General features: G+C 33.7%; 1 protein-coding gene across 1 annotated transcript; it reads right to left on the bottom strand.

The window, feature by feature from the left end:
- Nucleotides 1–15,095: 15,095 nt before the first annotated feature.
- On the bottom strand, nucleotides 15,096–16,919 carry LOC145059784 (uncharacterized). The gene has a single exon (XM_079007570.1). It carries the CDS (start codon nucleotides 16,917–16,919, stop codon nucleotides 15,096–15,098), a length of 1,824 nt encoding a protein of 607 aa, XP_078863696.1.
- Nucleotides 16,920–18,067: the final 1,148 nt, after the last annotated feature.

Below are 18,067 nucleotides of genomic sequence, written 5' to 3'. Positions count from 1 at the left end.
AGTAAGAATATGTGTCTTACAATTTTCTGTTGAATTCTAGTTTTCATATGAGAGTGAGTGATTGTGTAGTGAGGTTCTTTTGTAATCTGTTGATGTATAAACCATTTGTTTCATAGCGAATGAAATGATGAAGTTGGGAAATCTTTGATTTGTTCAGTTTCTTTAGATGGTATCAGAGCTTTAGGCTTTGTTTTCTGTTCTTCAACGATTGGTGTGACCGTTCGTCTCTTGGTGATTGAGGTATATTCAGATCTTGTCTTCTTTTGTTTGAATCTGTTTGTTGTTTACTGATCTAAGTGGTCATCTGAACTCTTGGTTCGTTGATTCATAAATTGTTGATCATTCGGTCTGATTTAGGGTTTTTCACCTGGAAAATCAAATCAAACGTTTCCTTTGTCGTTTTTCTTCTAGATCTTGGTACTGCGAGATTTGTTTGTGTTCTTGCAGGTCGCTGCTGTGGTTCTTGTTGTTTGTGATCGTTATCTCTTCTGTGAGTTTTTCATCGATTGAGAAAAAAACTAGTCGATTAATCTTCTTGTCTGAAATAACTCTCTAGGGGTCGGATTTCATCACCGATAAACTCTAGTAGGGAACGGACAAGGAGAGTCGATTCCTCTTACACGTCTCAAAGCACTGTGAGAATATTCTTGTACCTTTCTCTCTGTTCTATATATATGGTGTCTTGTGTACACTAGTTATTGTTCTTACTGTTTATGTTATTTGTTTTCTGTTTTTTGTGTTCCTTCTGTACTGGTGTCTTGGGCCCCGACATATGTGGTGACCATCTAGACTTAATATCAGTGCAGAAGTGAGTTCTTTGTTTCTTGGTTGTTTTCTATATGGCTGGTGGTTCTTCTGATACATCTGGTGGAAGTGGAAAGGATGATCAAATTAATTTAGATGATCCTCTTTACATCCATCCTTCTGATAATGCTGTTACATCAATCATTACAACGAAATTAACTGGAAATGAAAATTTTAGACTTTGGAGGAGCTCTATTTCTAGAGCTCTTAAAGCTAGGAATAGGCTAGGGTTTGTAGATGGTACTTTTAAAAGAAGTAAGGTTGATGATTCCAAACAGGCTAAGTGGGACAGGGCCAATGCAGTTTTTTGTTCTTGGCTTCTGTCTTCTATTTCTGATTCCATCTATCAGAGTCAAGCTTATTCTAAAGTTGCTAAAGAAATTTGGGAAAATCTTTTTGAAACATATAATAAATCTGATGGGTCAGTTGTGTTTAATATACATCAGCAAATTAATTCTCTTAAACAAAATGGTATATCTTTGTCAGATTACTTCAATAAGCTTGAATTTTGCAATAAGACTTGTGATTCGTGTGCTAGAGCCAAACTTATTAGAAACCCATTTCCCGTTAGTAATAATAAAAGTAAATTTGCATTTGATCTTATACACTGTGACATATGGGGTGGTTATCGTGTACCGTCTTACACAAAGGCAAATTATTTTCTCACAATTGTTGATGATCATAGTAGAGCAGTATGGGTTTTTCTCATAAAACACAAAAACGAAGCAAGTAAATGTCTTATTGATTTTCATAAAATGGTTAAGAATCAATTTGAGAAAAACATTAAGAAATTAGATGTGATAATGGCGGAGAATTTACTTCAAATTTAATGCACGATTTTTATAGTAAAGAAGGGATTTTATTAAAGACTTCATGCCCTCACACGCCTCAACAAAATGGCATTGTTGAGAGAAAACATTGTCATCTACTTGACATAGCTAGAGCTATCCGTTTTCAAGCAAGCATACCAAAAAGATTTTGGGGAGAATGCATTTTGACAGCAGCCTACATAATCAATCGGCTCCCATCAAAGGTAATAGACAACAAAACTCCCTATGAATTAATTCGGAACGATAAACCAAAATATGATCACATGAATTTTTTTGGATGTTTGACTTATCACAAAAACATCAACACTAAAGGTGATAAATTTGAAGAAAGAGGGAAACCGGGTATTTTCTTAGGCTACCCCTCGGGAACAAAAGGTTACAAAATTTTTGATATAAAAGAAAAGAAAATAGTCATTAGCCGAGATGTTATATTTTGTGAAAATATATTCCCATTCAAAGAAATAATTGTAGAAAATGACGAGCTGGATGAAATTCCATCTAAGGTTTTTGATGACATGACCCACGATCATGAAACCCAAATATTTGATGGTGGGTCCGCTGAAACAATTAATGAGCCCACTGAATTTTTAGCCCAAAGTGATCAGACATCCGCTAGTGATTCAATTAATACCGAGAGCCCAAACGTCGTTTTTGGGAGTCCACCTCAAACCGATGTGGACAATGATTCTGGTCCAGTGAATAATGATGGCCCAATGTTTCATCCTGTCACGAGTCCGACTGAACAGCCAATCCATCAACCTTATTTTGATGACCTCGTTGAACCATAAAATTCAGAAAATCGAACTCGGAGCACTCCCACAAAATTTCAGCCTGCCAAATTTAAAGATTTTCAAGTAAAGCTACCCCCTTCCTTCAGTCACGATGCACCCATTTCCAATCAAGAAACTTCTACGGTACACCTTATTTCCAATTTCGTGTCTTATAATAATTTACTCACAATCACAAAGCCTTTTTAGTGGCCATTACTTCACATAGTGAGCCAACATCTTTTAGTCAGGCTTCAAAGGATGAGAAATGGCGTGTTGCAATGAAAAATGAAGTAACGGCTCTTGAACAAAATGACACATGGGAGATAACGATGTTGCCAGAAGGAAAACGAGCCATAGATTCGAAATGGATCTATAAAATAAAATTCAAACCCGATGGCACTGTGGAAAGGTATAAAGCTAGACTTGTGGCGAAAGGTTTTACTCAAATGGAGGGTGTTGACTATCATGATACGTTTGCTCCAGTGGCGAAGCTTGTCACCGTTCGTACACTTTTAGCAGTGGCAGTAAAAAAGAACTGGTTCATTCACCAGTTAGATGTCAATAATGCCTTTTTGCACGGCGATTTGGAGGAAGAAGTGTACATGAAGATTCCTGAAGGATTTTCAGTTAAAGGCGATGATCGGGTCAGTCGCCTTAAAAAGTCTATTTATGGGCTCAAACAGGCTTCAAGAAATTGGTACCATAAGCTTACCAAGTTTCTTCTTAGCCTTGACTTTATGCATTCCAAAGCAGATCACTCCTTGTTCTTATGGAATAAAAATGGTGTTTATTTAGATCTGTTGGTGTATGTTGATGATGTTATCCTTGTGGGGAATGATCTACAACAAATTCAACGAACAAAAGACTTGTTGCATGAAGCTTTTACTATAAAAGATCTAGGAGAGTTGAAATACTTTCTTGGAATTGAAGTGGCACGAATGAAAGATGGGTTAGTTTTAAGTCAAAGAAAGTATGTCTTAGATATTCTTAAAGACAGTGGGATGTTAGGATGCAAGCCAAGCTCTTTTCCCATTGAGCAAAATTTGAAGCTTAATAAAGGAGAAAAGGAAAAACCAGTGGATGCTACTCAGTATAGACGTCTTGTTGGAAGATTACTATATCTTCAGGCTACTCGTCTAAATGTTACCTATTCAGTTAATGTCCTCAGTCAGTTTGTTTCAGATCCAAGGCAAAACCACTTGGATGCTTTAACAAGGGTCTTGCGTTACTTAAAGGGAACAGCGGGGCAAGGTGTCCTCTTGCCTAAAAGCGGTGATCTTAGTCTAACAGCCTTTTGTGATTCAAATTGGTTGGGATGTCCTTATACTAGGCGTTCGAGGACTAGGTACTTCATAATGTTTGGAGGTGCACCGGTTTCGTGGAAGACTAAGAAGCAATCTGTTGTTTCTCGCTCATCGGCTGAGGCTGAATATCGTGCCATGGCATCTACTGTGAGTGAAATTCTTTGGCTTCGTTGGTTACTTCAAGATCTTCAAGTCAACATACAAGACTCGACTCCTTTGTTTTGTGATAACCAGGCGGCTAGGCATATAGCAAATAATCCAGTGTTTCATGAACGCACCAAACACGTGGAGATGGATTGTTTTTTTGTTCAAGAAAGAGTTCTTTCAAAAGAAATCATCCCTATGAAGATCGATAGCAGACAACAAGTGGCCGACATTTTTAACTAAAGGACTTGGAGCTCAACATCTTCTCTACCTACTTGGCAAGATGGGCATCATTAATTTACATGCTCCATCTTGAGGGGGAGTATTAGATAATATTTAATTTATGTTTAAAATTTAAGTTTCTTGATAACTTTTATCATGTTGAGCTAGATAGATTAGATTAGCTTTATCCGTTTTCTTTTCCTATAGTTTAGGAACTTTGTATCTTTTTAATCCCATTATGGGATCTGTCGATGAAGTGAAGAAACCAACAATTCAATACCATCAAATTTATGACATACGTATATTATCAGCAATATGAGTAACAAAACCACACAAAAGATGTAAGCACTATCATTCAGATAAGTAACAGAACCATAAATTATCAGATTATCCTCTTCGTAATAGTCAAGAATTCCTATGTATATTTGAATGCAAATATTAACAACCAAGGTGATTACCAAAATAACTAAAGCTATGATGTTTGCAACAAGTTCCTTGGTATTCATGGTGGCTAGAGAAGGCAATAAATTAGTCAAACCATGTACTAAATCAGCCATCATTGCAAGGATGCAGAATAGAGATGCTAATGAGATGTAGATCCTAATCCACGGCATAGGTTTGCTGTACAAGTTTTGGTGATCTAACTTGTATACCAACTTCCTCCACTGAGATAGGTATATATACTCTTGCAGTATCGTCACAAGACGCCATAAGTAGCTGGAATTGGTCATCATAATTTAGCAGGTTGGGATCCATGGTTATGTTCCTGCAAGGGAAAGGAACTGTACTGGGTTTTCTCTATGGCACTTGTGTGGTATATATACAAAGAGGGTGTTGTAAGGAAATGAAGAACGCATGGCTTGTCTCGAGAAAAACTTAAAATGAAGGTATGTTGCTTCCACCGCTAAAAATCACTTTAAATAATAATGGAACTTTGATCATAGATATAGTCAACGCAGAAACTACCAATGATTTTCATTGAAGCATGTAGGCACATATCTCTTCACTCTTCAATGGACTTTGAGGGTATAGAGCAGGATAACTTCTACATTGTATATACAATTCGGTAAATGTCACTGTCACCCAACAAACTTACGTGTTTTGGTTTAAAAGGTCCCTCATCTGATTTTTTTTTTCCTTTCTAAGGGCATCAACTTGTATTTTACTGGTCAATTTGGGTAAACAACCCATTATAACCGGTTAGATCTGCCAAATAGGTTAGAAAATGATGACATGTAGCCTCGTCAGCAATACTTGGAGCCTAGTAGACTTCTACCTCGTCAGCAACTTTGGGGATTAATCTAAGCAATCCTTGCTCGATCGAGCTCCTCACAACCACCCCTCAATTGTTGTTCAATTTCCGATGAACCTTCGGTCCCCTCCTCTGTTGCAGTCGATCGAACCAGAAGAAGAAGGAAGTCACCGGAGCAGCCCTGAAGTGTCGGTGCCCCTCCTCATGACCTCCCAGCCATCGCCGAAGATTGACGCCCTCCCTTTCTCGCGATCACCAGCCAACGTCAGAGTTCCCTAGCGACTTCGACTGTACATTCGTTACCTGATCATTGAAGATGGAGACGGACTGCAACCGCCTACTACTTCCGTCTTCCTTCCTCGACCGGTGCTCGCTGATCAGCCACAAACAATCACCCCATCGTTTCCTATTTCCGTACACATCAATTTCCCTTCCCGATCTAATTAAGACGAAGGCCCCCCATTTTTTATATATTAGTGATCTAATGAAGACGATTATTCAATCTGATACCTAAACAAATTGGTATTGAACAAAGGAAAATGAGGGTGACGATTGGTTTCTGGGTAACAATTATTCAATTGACACACACACACACACACACACACACACACACACCGCCGTCGATCAAATTTGATGTTCATGATTAGGTTACTCTGTTAATAAAAAAGAAGATGAAGAACAGAGTGAATAATGTTGATTGAAATCGGAAGAGACACTGCTGCTATCTTTTCTGATTTAAACCTTCGATTTGTTGTGATATAATTCATACAAAATGAGAAGCAGATGGAGTCTTCGTTAATTTCATGGCCACCGCTATTGAATTTAGGGTAATTGTAAGTCATGTACCATGTCAATTGAGGGAAGACTTTAACAATTGACTTTACCTGCTGACTAGGAAGGGGTTCACTGGATGACCCCTTCATTTTTTTCAAAAGGACCTTTTAAATCTTAAAAACATGAATTTGTACCCTTAGAAAGCAAAAAAAATAAGATGAGGGACCTTTTAAACCAAAACACGTAAGTTTGTTCGGTTACAGTGACATTTACCCTATACAATTTTATTTGTATTTCTAGGGCCCACTGGTTTGAACAGTGCCCTCGTGACTCAACCTTGATAAAAGTGAGAACATGTTCTTTTTGGGTTATAGAAACAAGCAAATCCACACAGAACAAAAGCATGTTATGCCATTGAAAAAACCACATAATTTGAAAAGAAATATATCATATATTTTTAAATAATTCCTCTACGCATATAGAAGGATTTAAATGTTGCATATTCTAAAAAAATTATTTTAAATTTAAGGTTTTGTCGATGCTATTATAGTTTTTTTTTTTCTATTTTTTTAGTAGATTACGAAAATCGTATACTTTAGTTAAATTTACGTGTTTGATACCTAACTTTTTTTTTCACCTGGACAATATCCATATATGGTATGATTTCAAGAGACACAATGTTTGGACTCTAATTGCAAGCCCACAAATAAGACAATTGTATTGTTGGAACTAAGTGGGTCTATAGGAATAAGCTAGATGAAAATGGGATAATCACAAAAAAAACCTAGATTGGTTGATTTTATTCGGTTAGAAGGTTTGGACTATGATGAAACTTTTGCTCCCGTGGCTAAACTAGAGTCAATTAAATTATTCCTTGCATATGCCTCCTATGATAGCTTTGAAGTGTTTCAAATTATGGATGTTTAGACCGCCTTCCTCCATGGTGATCTTTATGAAAAAGTCTCCCTAAACAACCCATATGATTTGAAATTGAAGACTTTCATGAACATGTGTACTCCAAGAGCATGGTATGAGAGCCCCGTTGTGCTTGGACCTGTCGCACCACGAGGCGCTGTCTGTGAGTTGGGTTGTTTGGGAATGCAACCCTAATAGGGTGGTAAATTCCATCCAAGGATGAATACCGACGTAAGACAGATAAAAAACAAGTACCACGAGGGAAAGATGAAAAAGACTTTAAAAAGAGAGTCAAATAATGCTTGAAATTGACAGGAGGGAAGTCAATGGGGGTCGTCGATGTATCCCGGTCGAATGTGGAATGGCATAAGCTGGTATGTTGATCGACTCGGGGCGTGGACCAATGCGAATTGGTGTGGCGACCAAAGCCCGGACTTGTAACACCCAAAATCTAGAGGGCTAATTAAGGAAAGAAAATCTTCAATCAAGAGGAAAACTTGTCGAGTTCAATGGTAAGAACTCAACGTGTTGGAATAATTGGGCATGCGGGAATTAAAAACCAACTCGACAAGTTGCGGAGGACCAACTCGACAAGTTGGACGGGGTTTAGGAAACCCTAGATCCGTGATTTTGCATCCTAGTTAAACACCTTAAGCTTTAGGGTTTGACATCATTTTCCAGCCTCCGTTGTCCTAACCCTAAACCTCAAAATCCTAAGCCATTTTTGGTGATTGTGAGCTAATCTTGTGCATTCTTAGTGAGTTTGAAGAAGAAGGAGCTTAAAGGAGGAGCAAGAACGTGTAGGGGGCTTGTAGATCCAAAAGTTGGGCTTCGTTTTTGATCCATTTGAGGTATAAAGCTTTAACCTTGTCCATGGCAAGCTTAGATCTAGTCTTAGGATGATTTATTTCATGTTTTGGTCCAAGTATAATGTTTGTTGAGATTTAGACGTCCCATTTGGGCAAACCCTTTCAGATCTAAGGTCTTGAGGGGCTTTCATGGCATAAAGGTGCCAACTTTGTGGCCCTAGTAGCCCCATGCAACCTCTAAGCTCTTGTTTTGGCCTTTCAAGTCCCAAATGGCCATGCATGTGGACCAAGTTTAGGACTTTACGTGATTATGGTCTGGATTTATGACCTCATGGTCTACCTTGTAAATTTGGTGATTTTGGATTAAGACTTTGGCCCTTTTTGGGTTAGGGTTTGAGCTTATTATCTTTAAGAAGGGATTAATGGGTAAAGTTAGAAACTTTACCCTTCTAAAAGGTATTTCCAGCCTTGATCTAGAGTATTGGATTCATATCAGAAGAATAAAGGCTTAATGCATTAAGAAGGGGTTAAAGAACTAAAGAACTCGACGAGTTCTTTAATATGACTTGGGGTAAGTTGGTGAGACATGTAGATAATATATCAGCAATCATCAATGATAACATCACAAATAGTTCTTCTTGGCTAAGCGTGTCAATATTAGAGTGGTAGGAAAGTAGGATTGTTTCGGTGATACGATACATTGAGTTGGCATAAATAGCCCTGAATTTAGACATATCATTTGGGACTCCATGACTCATACCTTCCATCTTAATAAGCATGTTATTAGTTGTATCCCTCAACCATAGAAGAATCCGTCCTGTTGTATGTAGTTGAGGATCAGGGTTTTGCAGCATGTTTCCGAACCATTTGTGGTAGACTTCAACTTCTACCCATAAAGCTTTTGCCGCCTTTTCAATGGTTACTTGATCATCAGTAGCATTGAGGCTTTATTCCACAAGTGTGACATTCACAAGACCTTCACTCACACCACGAATCAACAAGCACTCAAGTAGGTTCTTTTTGATGTTTGGAAGAGACATAGAGATGGTTGTCAAAGTTACCAATGGCAAACTCCAACAATTGAGATATTCTTCTGAAAGTAAAGGCGGGACATGATGGCTGTCAAACTTTTCAACTCCTTCAAAACCACTAGATTCTGCTAGAAGCTTAATAAGATTGCTGAGTTGTTGTTTTTCAGCCTTTAGAATCAAGTGGTTCACAGATTTTGAAATGCCTTTTAACGTTCTATCAGCAAACTCAATGTCGTTTTCAAGGTGCAAAACATACCGTCTTAGATCTTTATCTTTTCCTAGCTGCACATGATTTTGTCACAACACAATGCTCGAGCACTACTAGAAAATAGTGGGTTTTCCTACAGAAAATAGCTACGGAAAAAATATGTAGCTAATTAGCTACGGAATCGCTACGGATCAGCTACAAAATAGGATGCCCTAATTTAGCAACGAAATATCTATGGAATAGCGATGGACATGCATCCGTACCGATTCCGTAGCTAATTAGCTACGGAATAGCAACAGATGTTGGTCCGTAGCTATTCCGTAGCTAATTAGCTACACAATAGCTACGGAATAGCAACGAAAGAAAATAGCTACAAAATAGCTACGAAATACTGACAAATTTATAATTTCCATTAGTATTATTATTACTCTCATTATTATTATTATTCATTATTCGAATCTTTAATTTTTTTTTTGGATAATTTTTCTTACATATATAAGACACGAACAATTAAAAATCATACTATTAATACGATTAATAATAATATTTATAAAAATCATAATAATATATAATAATTGTGTGTTTAACACACAATATTTATATAAACATCATAATAATATATAATGATAATATTTATAAACATCATAATAATATATAATAATTGTAATGAATGTCTTTAACACAAAAACAAACGACTAATCGAAAAAAAAAACACACATCAATAAAGTGAAATAATCTATGTTTAGTTTATACATAATGAAAAATGATTATAATAAAGGGAAATATGTATATTTGTATGTATGTATGTATGTATGTATGTATGTGTACGTACGTGTATGTGGGTGCGTATGTAAATGTATGTGTGTATGTGTGTATGTATATGTATATGTATGTGTATGTGTATGCATGTGTGTGTATTTGAATGTGTATGTAGGTACGTATGTGTATGTGTATGAATTTGAATGTGTATCTGTATCTGTATGTTTATGTATGTGTGTATGTGTCTACATGTATGCGTATAAAAAAATTGCAAATATTAATAAGTATTACAATATTAAACTATTAAACGAGTAAGATATCCCGATGGTGCACACGACTTTATGAACGAAATTAATAGCTATAAGTTGGTGAAAATATAAATAATCATATATAACATAAGTGTGAAACAAACGAAGAAGAAAAAAAGATGTCTGCTGCCCGAAAAATCAAAATAAAAAAAAATCCGTAGCTAATTAGCTACGAATTAGCTATGGAATTCTAACGAAATGCGTATTCCGTAGCTAATCCGTAGGTAATTAGCTACGGATTAGCTACCGAACATGCATCCGTTAGAATTCCGTAGCTAATGCTACAAATTTTTCTTATTTTTTATTTTTCGGGCACTAAACGTCGTTTTTTTTTCAATTCATCTTTTCCACACCTCTATTATACATAATTATCTATATTTTCACCAACTTATAGCTATTAATATCGTTCATAAAGTCGTGTGCACATACAGAATCAAGTACTCGTTTCATGGTTTAAGATTGTAGTGCTTATACTTTTCACCAACTTGTGATGAGTTTCTGTTTGTATATGTATATTTATATACATAATGAGTTGTGGTATATGTGTACGTGTATATGTGTATGTATACACGTTTGTAAGTATTTGTATGTGAATGTATTAATTAGCTTTATAGTGTTTAACCAATAAACGAACAATGGATCCTGTATATGCACATGACTTTATGAACGATATTAATTTCTATAGGTTAGTGAAAATATAGATAATCATGTATAATTGAGATGTGAAAAAAAAAACGAAGGGGAAAAAAAAGAAGCTTGGTGCCCGAAAAATTGAAAAAAAATCCATAGCTAATTAGCTACGTATTTTTTTTTTTTTTCGATTTTTTCGGGCACCAAACGTCTTTTTTTCCGCTTCGTTTTTTTCACACATCTATTATACATGATTATCTATATTTTCACCAACTTATAACTATTAATATCGTTCATAAAGTCGTGTAGTCCTTCGGGATCAAGTACTTATTTTACGGTTTAACATCGTAATGTCTATACTTGTCACCAACTTGTGATGGATTTATGTTTGTATATGTATATTTATATACATGAATCAGTTGTGGTATATTTGTACATGTATATGTGTATGTATAAGTGTTTGTGAGTATTTGTATGTGAATGTATTAATAAGCTTTATAGTGTTAAACCATTAAACGAGTAATTGATCTCGTATGTGAGCATGACTTTATGAACGATATTAATAGTTATAAGATGGTGAAAATATAGATTATTGTGTACAATAGAGGTGTGAAAAAAAACGAAGCGTAAAAAACGACGTTTGGTGCCCAAAAAATCGATAATAAGAAAAATCCGTAGCTAATTAACTACAAATTAGCTACAAATTTTTCTTATTTTCGATTTTTCGGGCACCAAACTTCTTTTTTTTTTCGTTTTGTTTTTTTCACACCTCTATTATAAAGGATTATATATATACTTTCACCAACTTGTAGCTATTGATATTGTTTATAAAGTCGTGTGCACCTTCGAGATCCATTACTCGTTTAATGGTTTAACACTATAATGCTTATTTTCTTTATTTATAAATCAAACATAGATTTTCACCTTAGTGATGTGGTAAACGTAGTTTTTTTTATTGTTTAATCATTTGTTTGTTTGTTAAACACATTCGTTACAATTATTATATATATTATTATTATGTTTATAAATATTATTATTATTAGTACTATTAATATGATTGTTAATTGTCCGTGTCTTAAATATGTAACAAAAATAATAAAAATTAAAAAATTAAAAAATTGAACACTCGAATAATGGAAAATAATAATAATGGGAGTAATAATAATAAAAATAGAAATAATAATAATAATATTAATAATTGAATACTCACTGTTTACAACCTACCCCTTTGGTTGGCTTTTAAACATCAATACATACAGCTTCCGTTGATCATTCTTGGGAAGAAGAGTTCCAGACATAATTTGGACGTTTTTCTACAACCTTTGGTGGACAAGTTGAATATGTTGTTCACAGATGACATTTCTTAAAAAACAAGAAGGTGAAGGGTCATGAAGTGTCTGTTCCGTTCCCAATCGGAGAATATATTTGGGAAAAAATCCAACATTTTCCTACTGTATACAACGTACTCCCTATGGTCCAAATTATATAAAATCACATGGTTTTGGTATTACACATAACTGGGTAAAGAAGAGCATCTTTTGGGAGCTTCCATATTGGTGTCACCTCTTAATCCGATACAACCTCGATTTGATGCATATTGAGAAGATTTTTTTTTGAGAATATGTTTCATACTTCCATGGACACCCCAAAGTCCAAAGACAATATGAAGACAAGAGAGGATATTGAGATGCTATGTGACCGACCTATACTAAATCCCATCAGGGACAACAAAAAGAAAAAGTTTTAGTATTGGAATAATAATAATAATAATAATAATAATAATAATAATAATAATAAGAGAGTGTATATAAGAAATAAGAGAGCAACAAGGTATGGAAGCGGCATGCCGGACCGGTAATGGTTTTGTTTCTTGTAGTGTGGGTTTTCCACAATAGTCAACATGGTGTCAAGCCATCAATTGAGCGGCTGAAGCTAACTATCGACACATTCTCAAAAGTTTTTTTTTTTTTTCAATCGAATCTTCTGTGTATCAAGTTCAATTGCGCGGCTCATGGACCATTTATGTGAAATCAGTTAATAAGTATCATATATTTTTTATAATTGTATCACAACTTTAATAATCAAATGTAAATGTGAATCATTAATAGAGGATATGAGAAAACTTTTGAGAAAGCTTGTATACTGTGTGCGTACACATCAAAATGTTTTGTTCGATAAGAAACTTTGTATAGTACTTGACTGAACACTTATGTGTGAATAATAGACTAATATTATAAAAGCCTTAAATTTTAACACCTGATTAGAAATAGCCCTAATATTTTTTTTTATTATTATTGTTATAACCATAACTTTCTCACAAAATTATCACTGTAACCCACTTAACAAGTTTTATGGTTAACTTGGTTAACTTTTTTACAAAATCAGTCCTAAAAAGTACAAATTTGGTCCATGGGGTTTGCAAAAAATTACACCACATGGTTTTTTAACTTTATTTTTCGTTTTCTGTATACTTTATTTATTTTCGATTTTTTTATAGATATATATACATTTTTTATTTTCTTTTTTATATACTTTATTTATTTTATTTTTTAACTTTTTTTTCAACAATTTGATTTTTTTTTATCTTTTTACCTTTTGTTTTCTATTTTTTTTCTATTTTAGTTATTTATGGTTTTTCTAATGTTTTTATTTACTTTGATTCAAGTAAACGAACTTGAACTCAATATAAATTACTATAACAAGTTTTTTTATAGAGGCCGACTTTTTTTTAGTCTATTAAAAAATTGAAAACTATTATCTTGAATTTAATTTATTGATATCACATATAGAAATATGATTTAATTTAAAAGTTATATAACATATTGAAACACTAATTCTTAGTAAACAAGCTAATTTTTTTAATTTTCATTTTTCGTAACATAAATATAATAATACTAAGGAAAAAAAGAATAAAAAGAAAATAAGTTGGACCGAAATTACAATTATAAACATAACTATTTTATTTACTTGAATAAAAATAAAAAATTGCAAAAACTATAAATTATCAAAATTGTACGTAATATACTCTAATATATTAATACATTTTATATTTTTTGAAAAAGGTCAATAAAAAGATAAAAAAACAAAAAAAACAAAATTAAAAACAAATAAGAAAAAAAATAAAAATTAAAAAGATGAAAAAATAAAATATAATACGAAAAGAAAAATAAGAAAACCTAAAAAAAACTCTAATATACTCTGTATATATATATATATATATATATATATATATATATATATATACATTAAAAAATAGAAAACAAAAGGTAAAAAGGTTAAAAAAAGTTGTTGAAAAATAAAGTTAAAAAAAATGAAAATAAATAAAGTACATATATAAAAAGAAAATAAAAAATGTACATATATTTATAAAAAAATCAAAAATAAATAAAATATACAAAAAACGAAAAAAAAAAATTAAAAAACCATGTGGTGTAATTTTTTGCAAACCTTAGGGACTAAAGTTGAACTTTTTAGGACTGATTTTCCAAAAAAGATAACCAACTTAACCATGAAACTCCTTAAATGAGCTAGAGTGATAATTCTGCGAGAAAGTTGTAGTTATAGCAATAATAAAAAAAATATTAGGGCTTTTTCAAATCATGCATTAAAAATTTAGAGTTTTTATAATATTAGTATTATGAATAATATACATAATGTACCACCCAATTGTAATAATCAAACTACTAGTATATCCTACTATTAATAAAAACAAAGTTTGCTTTATTATTATTTATAATATATTTTTAATAATAATAATAAATAAAATAAAATAACTTAATAATATTAATAAAAAAACAAAATAGACTAAAAACAACAAAAAAACAAAAATTTAAAGAAGGTAGTGCAATTATTAGTAATAATTAATAGAATTCCAACCCTCTTGATAGCTATTCCTACCTTGTCACGACTGTATCAATCATCAAAAGCAAATGGAATAAGTGTGAAGAAAAAATTGTCATTTGATGCGGACGTTAGAAACTAGAGTGTAACTTCTCAGCAAATACTTAAAATAGAGATGATGCCCCAAGGATTCCGCTGATCGACTTTGAAACTCTATTTGCATGTATTTCTTGGTCTCTTTTAGCTTTTTACACATTATTACCAACATGTTTGCTTAAAATAAATAAATATCCAAGGAAATCACAGATTCACAGCCTCGTAAACAAACAGACGAAAACACCATAAACAATGACATTATCTGCTACTTAAGCACTTGAAATACTACAAACTATATGAAACTAACTTGCATACTCAAAGAACAGAAATTGCTTTTTTAAGGAAAGAGATGCTTTAATTAAACCTACCATTTGTCAATAAACGCCAATTGGTCAGGATTTAAGCTTGGAATTGAAGCTCACGATCTTGAAGGATGTTGATTATCTGTGTAGTCTTACCTAGAAGTTGGGCTGCAACTTGGACACTTGCCTCCCTTTTCTCTATGACACTTGTGTGGCATTTCATTGCAATGACTTGGGGTAAGTTGGTGAGACATGCAGCCAATATGTCACCGATCATTGAAGATAACTGTGCAAATAGTTCAATGTTCTCGTGGTAGGAGAGCAGGATTGTTTGGGTGATACGATACATTGAATTGGCACAAATAGACTTGTATCTTAAATTGTCATTTCGGCCTCCAATATCTGTACTTTCCACCTCAGTGACGATGTTTTTCGCTTTATCACTCAACCATTGAAGAATCTGTCTGGTTGTTTTTGCTAGTGGAGCATCTTTTTGCAACCTGTTTCCTAACCATTTGCGGTATACATCAACTTCTAGCCATAAAGTTTTAGCCGCCCTTTGAATAATTACATGATCATCAGTATTATTTAGGCTTTCTTCCACGAGTGTTGCATATACCAGACCTTCACTCACACCACTCAGCAAGCTATCAACTATGTTCTTATCCATGTTAGGAAGAGACATGGCAATGGTTGTTAGAGTTATCAATGTCAAGCTCCAACAATTCAGATATTCTTCTGAAAGTAAAGGCCGAACATGATGGCTGTCAAACTTTCCAACTCCTTCAAAACCTGGAGATTTCTCTAGAAGATTCATAAGATTCTTTGGTTGATGTTTTTCAGCCTTTTCGATCAAACGTTTCACAGACTTTGAAATGCGTTTTAGTGTTCTATCAGGAAATTCCATTTCGTCTTGAAGTTGCAAAACATATCGAGTAAGATCTATATCTTCTCCTAGTTGCTCATGTTTTAAAACCGACACATGACCTAACACGATGCTAAAAATGGTCTTTAACCGCTTCCAACAATGGAAAAAATACACTACACATATTACCAAGAAAACTGGTATCACCGCAATCATCTTGGATGCTACCACGACTATCATCTGAAATCCTATACAAAGGCAGAGAATTAGGCTTTTCAAATTCTGTATGAGAATCTTGCATTTGCGCCTACGAGATGAGAATAATGGTATGCTACTGTGTTTCCAATCGGATAACTTCTGAATCCAGTAGCTCTCAACTTTAAACACCTTGAAATGGTTCCAAATCCATTTTACTGACAGCTTAAACCTCAAGGCTGCAAAACATCTAGAAATTGGGGCAATAGCACCCAACCAGGCTCCAATATATTGTATAATAAGAATCGCCTGTATTGACCACTTGTAATCTGAATCAACTATGTTTTGATCTGGTTTGCGATGTGCATTTAGATGGCATATTACACTGCTTAAAGCACATAATACCCCAGAAGCAGTGGTTGTAGCAGAACAAGCTGTCATGAACTGGGGGCTTCCAGTTTCTGCCATGATCGAGTATTTTCTTACATATTGCTTTAGCTTCTCAACAGTTAATCTTCCTCCTGGTTGCAGGTCTTCATTCTTTAAAACTGATTGGTATTTTGATTCTAAAATCTGTTTCGACTTTAGAATTGCTAAAGAGGTACATGCATATAATACCAACAACATGAGTAACACAGCCACAATAATGATTGCTCTGAAGACGTAGTCTCCTGTTTCACTAGGTGAATGGCTTGGGGAAACAACCTTCGGAACCTCGTATACACGGTAGGAGTAAGCTCCGGTGTTTATTTGAATGCAAACATTGACAACCAAGGTGATTATCAATACACCCAAAGCTATGACGTTTGCCACAAGTTCCTTGTTGTTCATGGTTGCTAGAGAAGGCAATAAATTCGCCATCATGCTGCACATAAACGCCAGGCTCCCAAGCTTTGAAGTCTATAACAGTGAGAGAAGCAGCATTCAGAGTGAAATATTTACAGGGAAACCATAGCTTCCGGTGCCTCAGACCATGTATTAAATCAGCCGCCATTGCAAGGATGCACAGCAGAGATGCGAATGCAATATAGATCCCAATCCACGTCATAGGTTCACTGAACCTTTTTTGCCAATATGATTTGTATACTAATTCACCCAAGGATGTTCGGTATCCTTCATCAATATTGGTGCAAGACTGCAACTGTTGCAAAAACTGGTCGTCGTATAGTAAGTTGGAGTCCATCATTTTGATCCTCCAAGTGAAAGGAAAGGGTAGTATTTGAAGGGGGTGTAAAGATATGCGAAGTGCAGGAATTGTATTGAGAAAGATCGACTTAAAATTATGGTACGTTTCTACATTTTTGAAAAAGAATTCTTCTTTGTATAATCTATCACACCCACCCAACTAGATCATTGCCAAAAAAGACTTTTGAAAAGCCGTGTCGTCAAACCAAGAAAGAGGAGAGAAAAGACTCATTTGAAATATTGTTTTTAATTTGATACACTAAAAATATATTTTATTCATGGGCACTGATTCGTGGACTGATTCTTCCACGAATAATCTTATTAATCCAGTAAATTAATAGTCTAATAACAACTATACCTTAATTTATATATATATATATATATATATATATATATATATATATATATATATATATATATATATATATATATATATAATAAACTTTAATTCTTTTTTGGGATGTTTCTTCTTATATCAATTACAGAATCATATCATATAACAAAGAAAAACTAAAAAACAAACTAACATATATCTTATCTTGATAAAAAATTTCCCAATAAAAATATTCAAACTAATGCATATTAAATATTCAAACTACTCATTGTTGAAATGTAATCTAGACTTAAAGTTAATTAAAGTAATTAATATTGTTAAGATGGCAGTTATAGTTAGGAATGATAAACCGTTATTTTGGTGGTTAATTAATTGTTAACCATCGTCATTTGTCACCAATTATTATGTTGGTTCAAATATACCTCTCATATACTATATATATATATATATATATATATATATATATATATATATATATATATATATATAT

The sequence above is a fragment of the Lactuca serriola genome, chromosome 6, assembly GCF_051521515.1.
Source record: "Lactuca serriola cultivar US96UC23 chromosome 6, Lser_US96UC23_V15, whole genome shotgun sequence".
NCBI lineage: Eukaryota > Viridiplantae > Streptophyta > Magnoliopsida > Asterales > Asteraceae > Lactuca > Lactuca serriola.
Note: the sequence above shows the minus strand (reverse complement) of the source record. Positions and strands in the feature narration are given on the sequence as shown.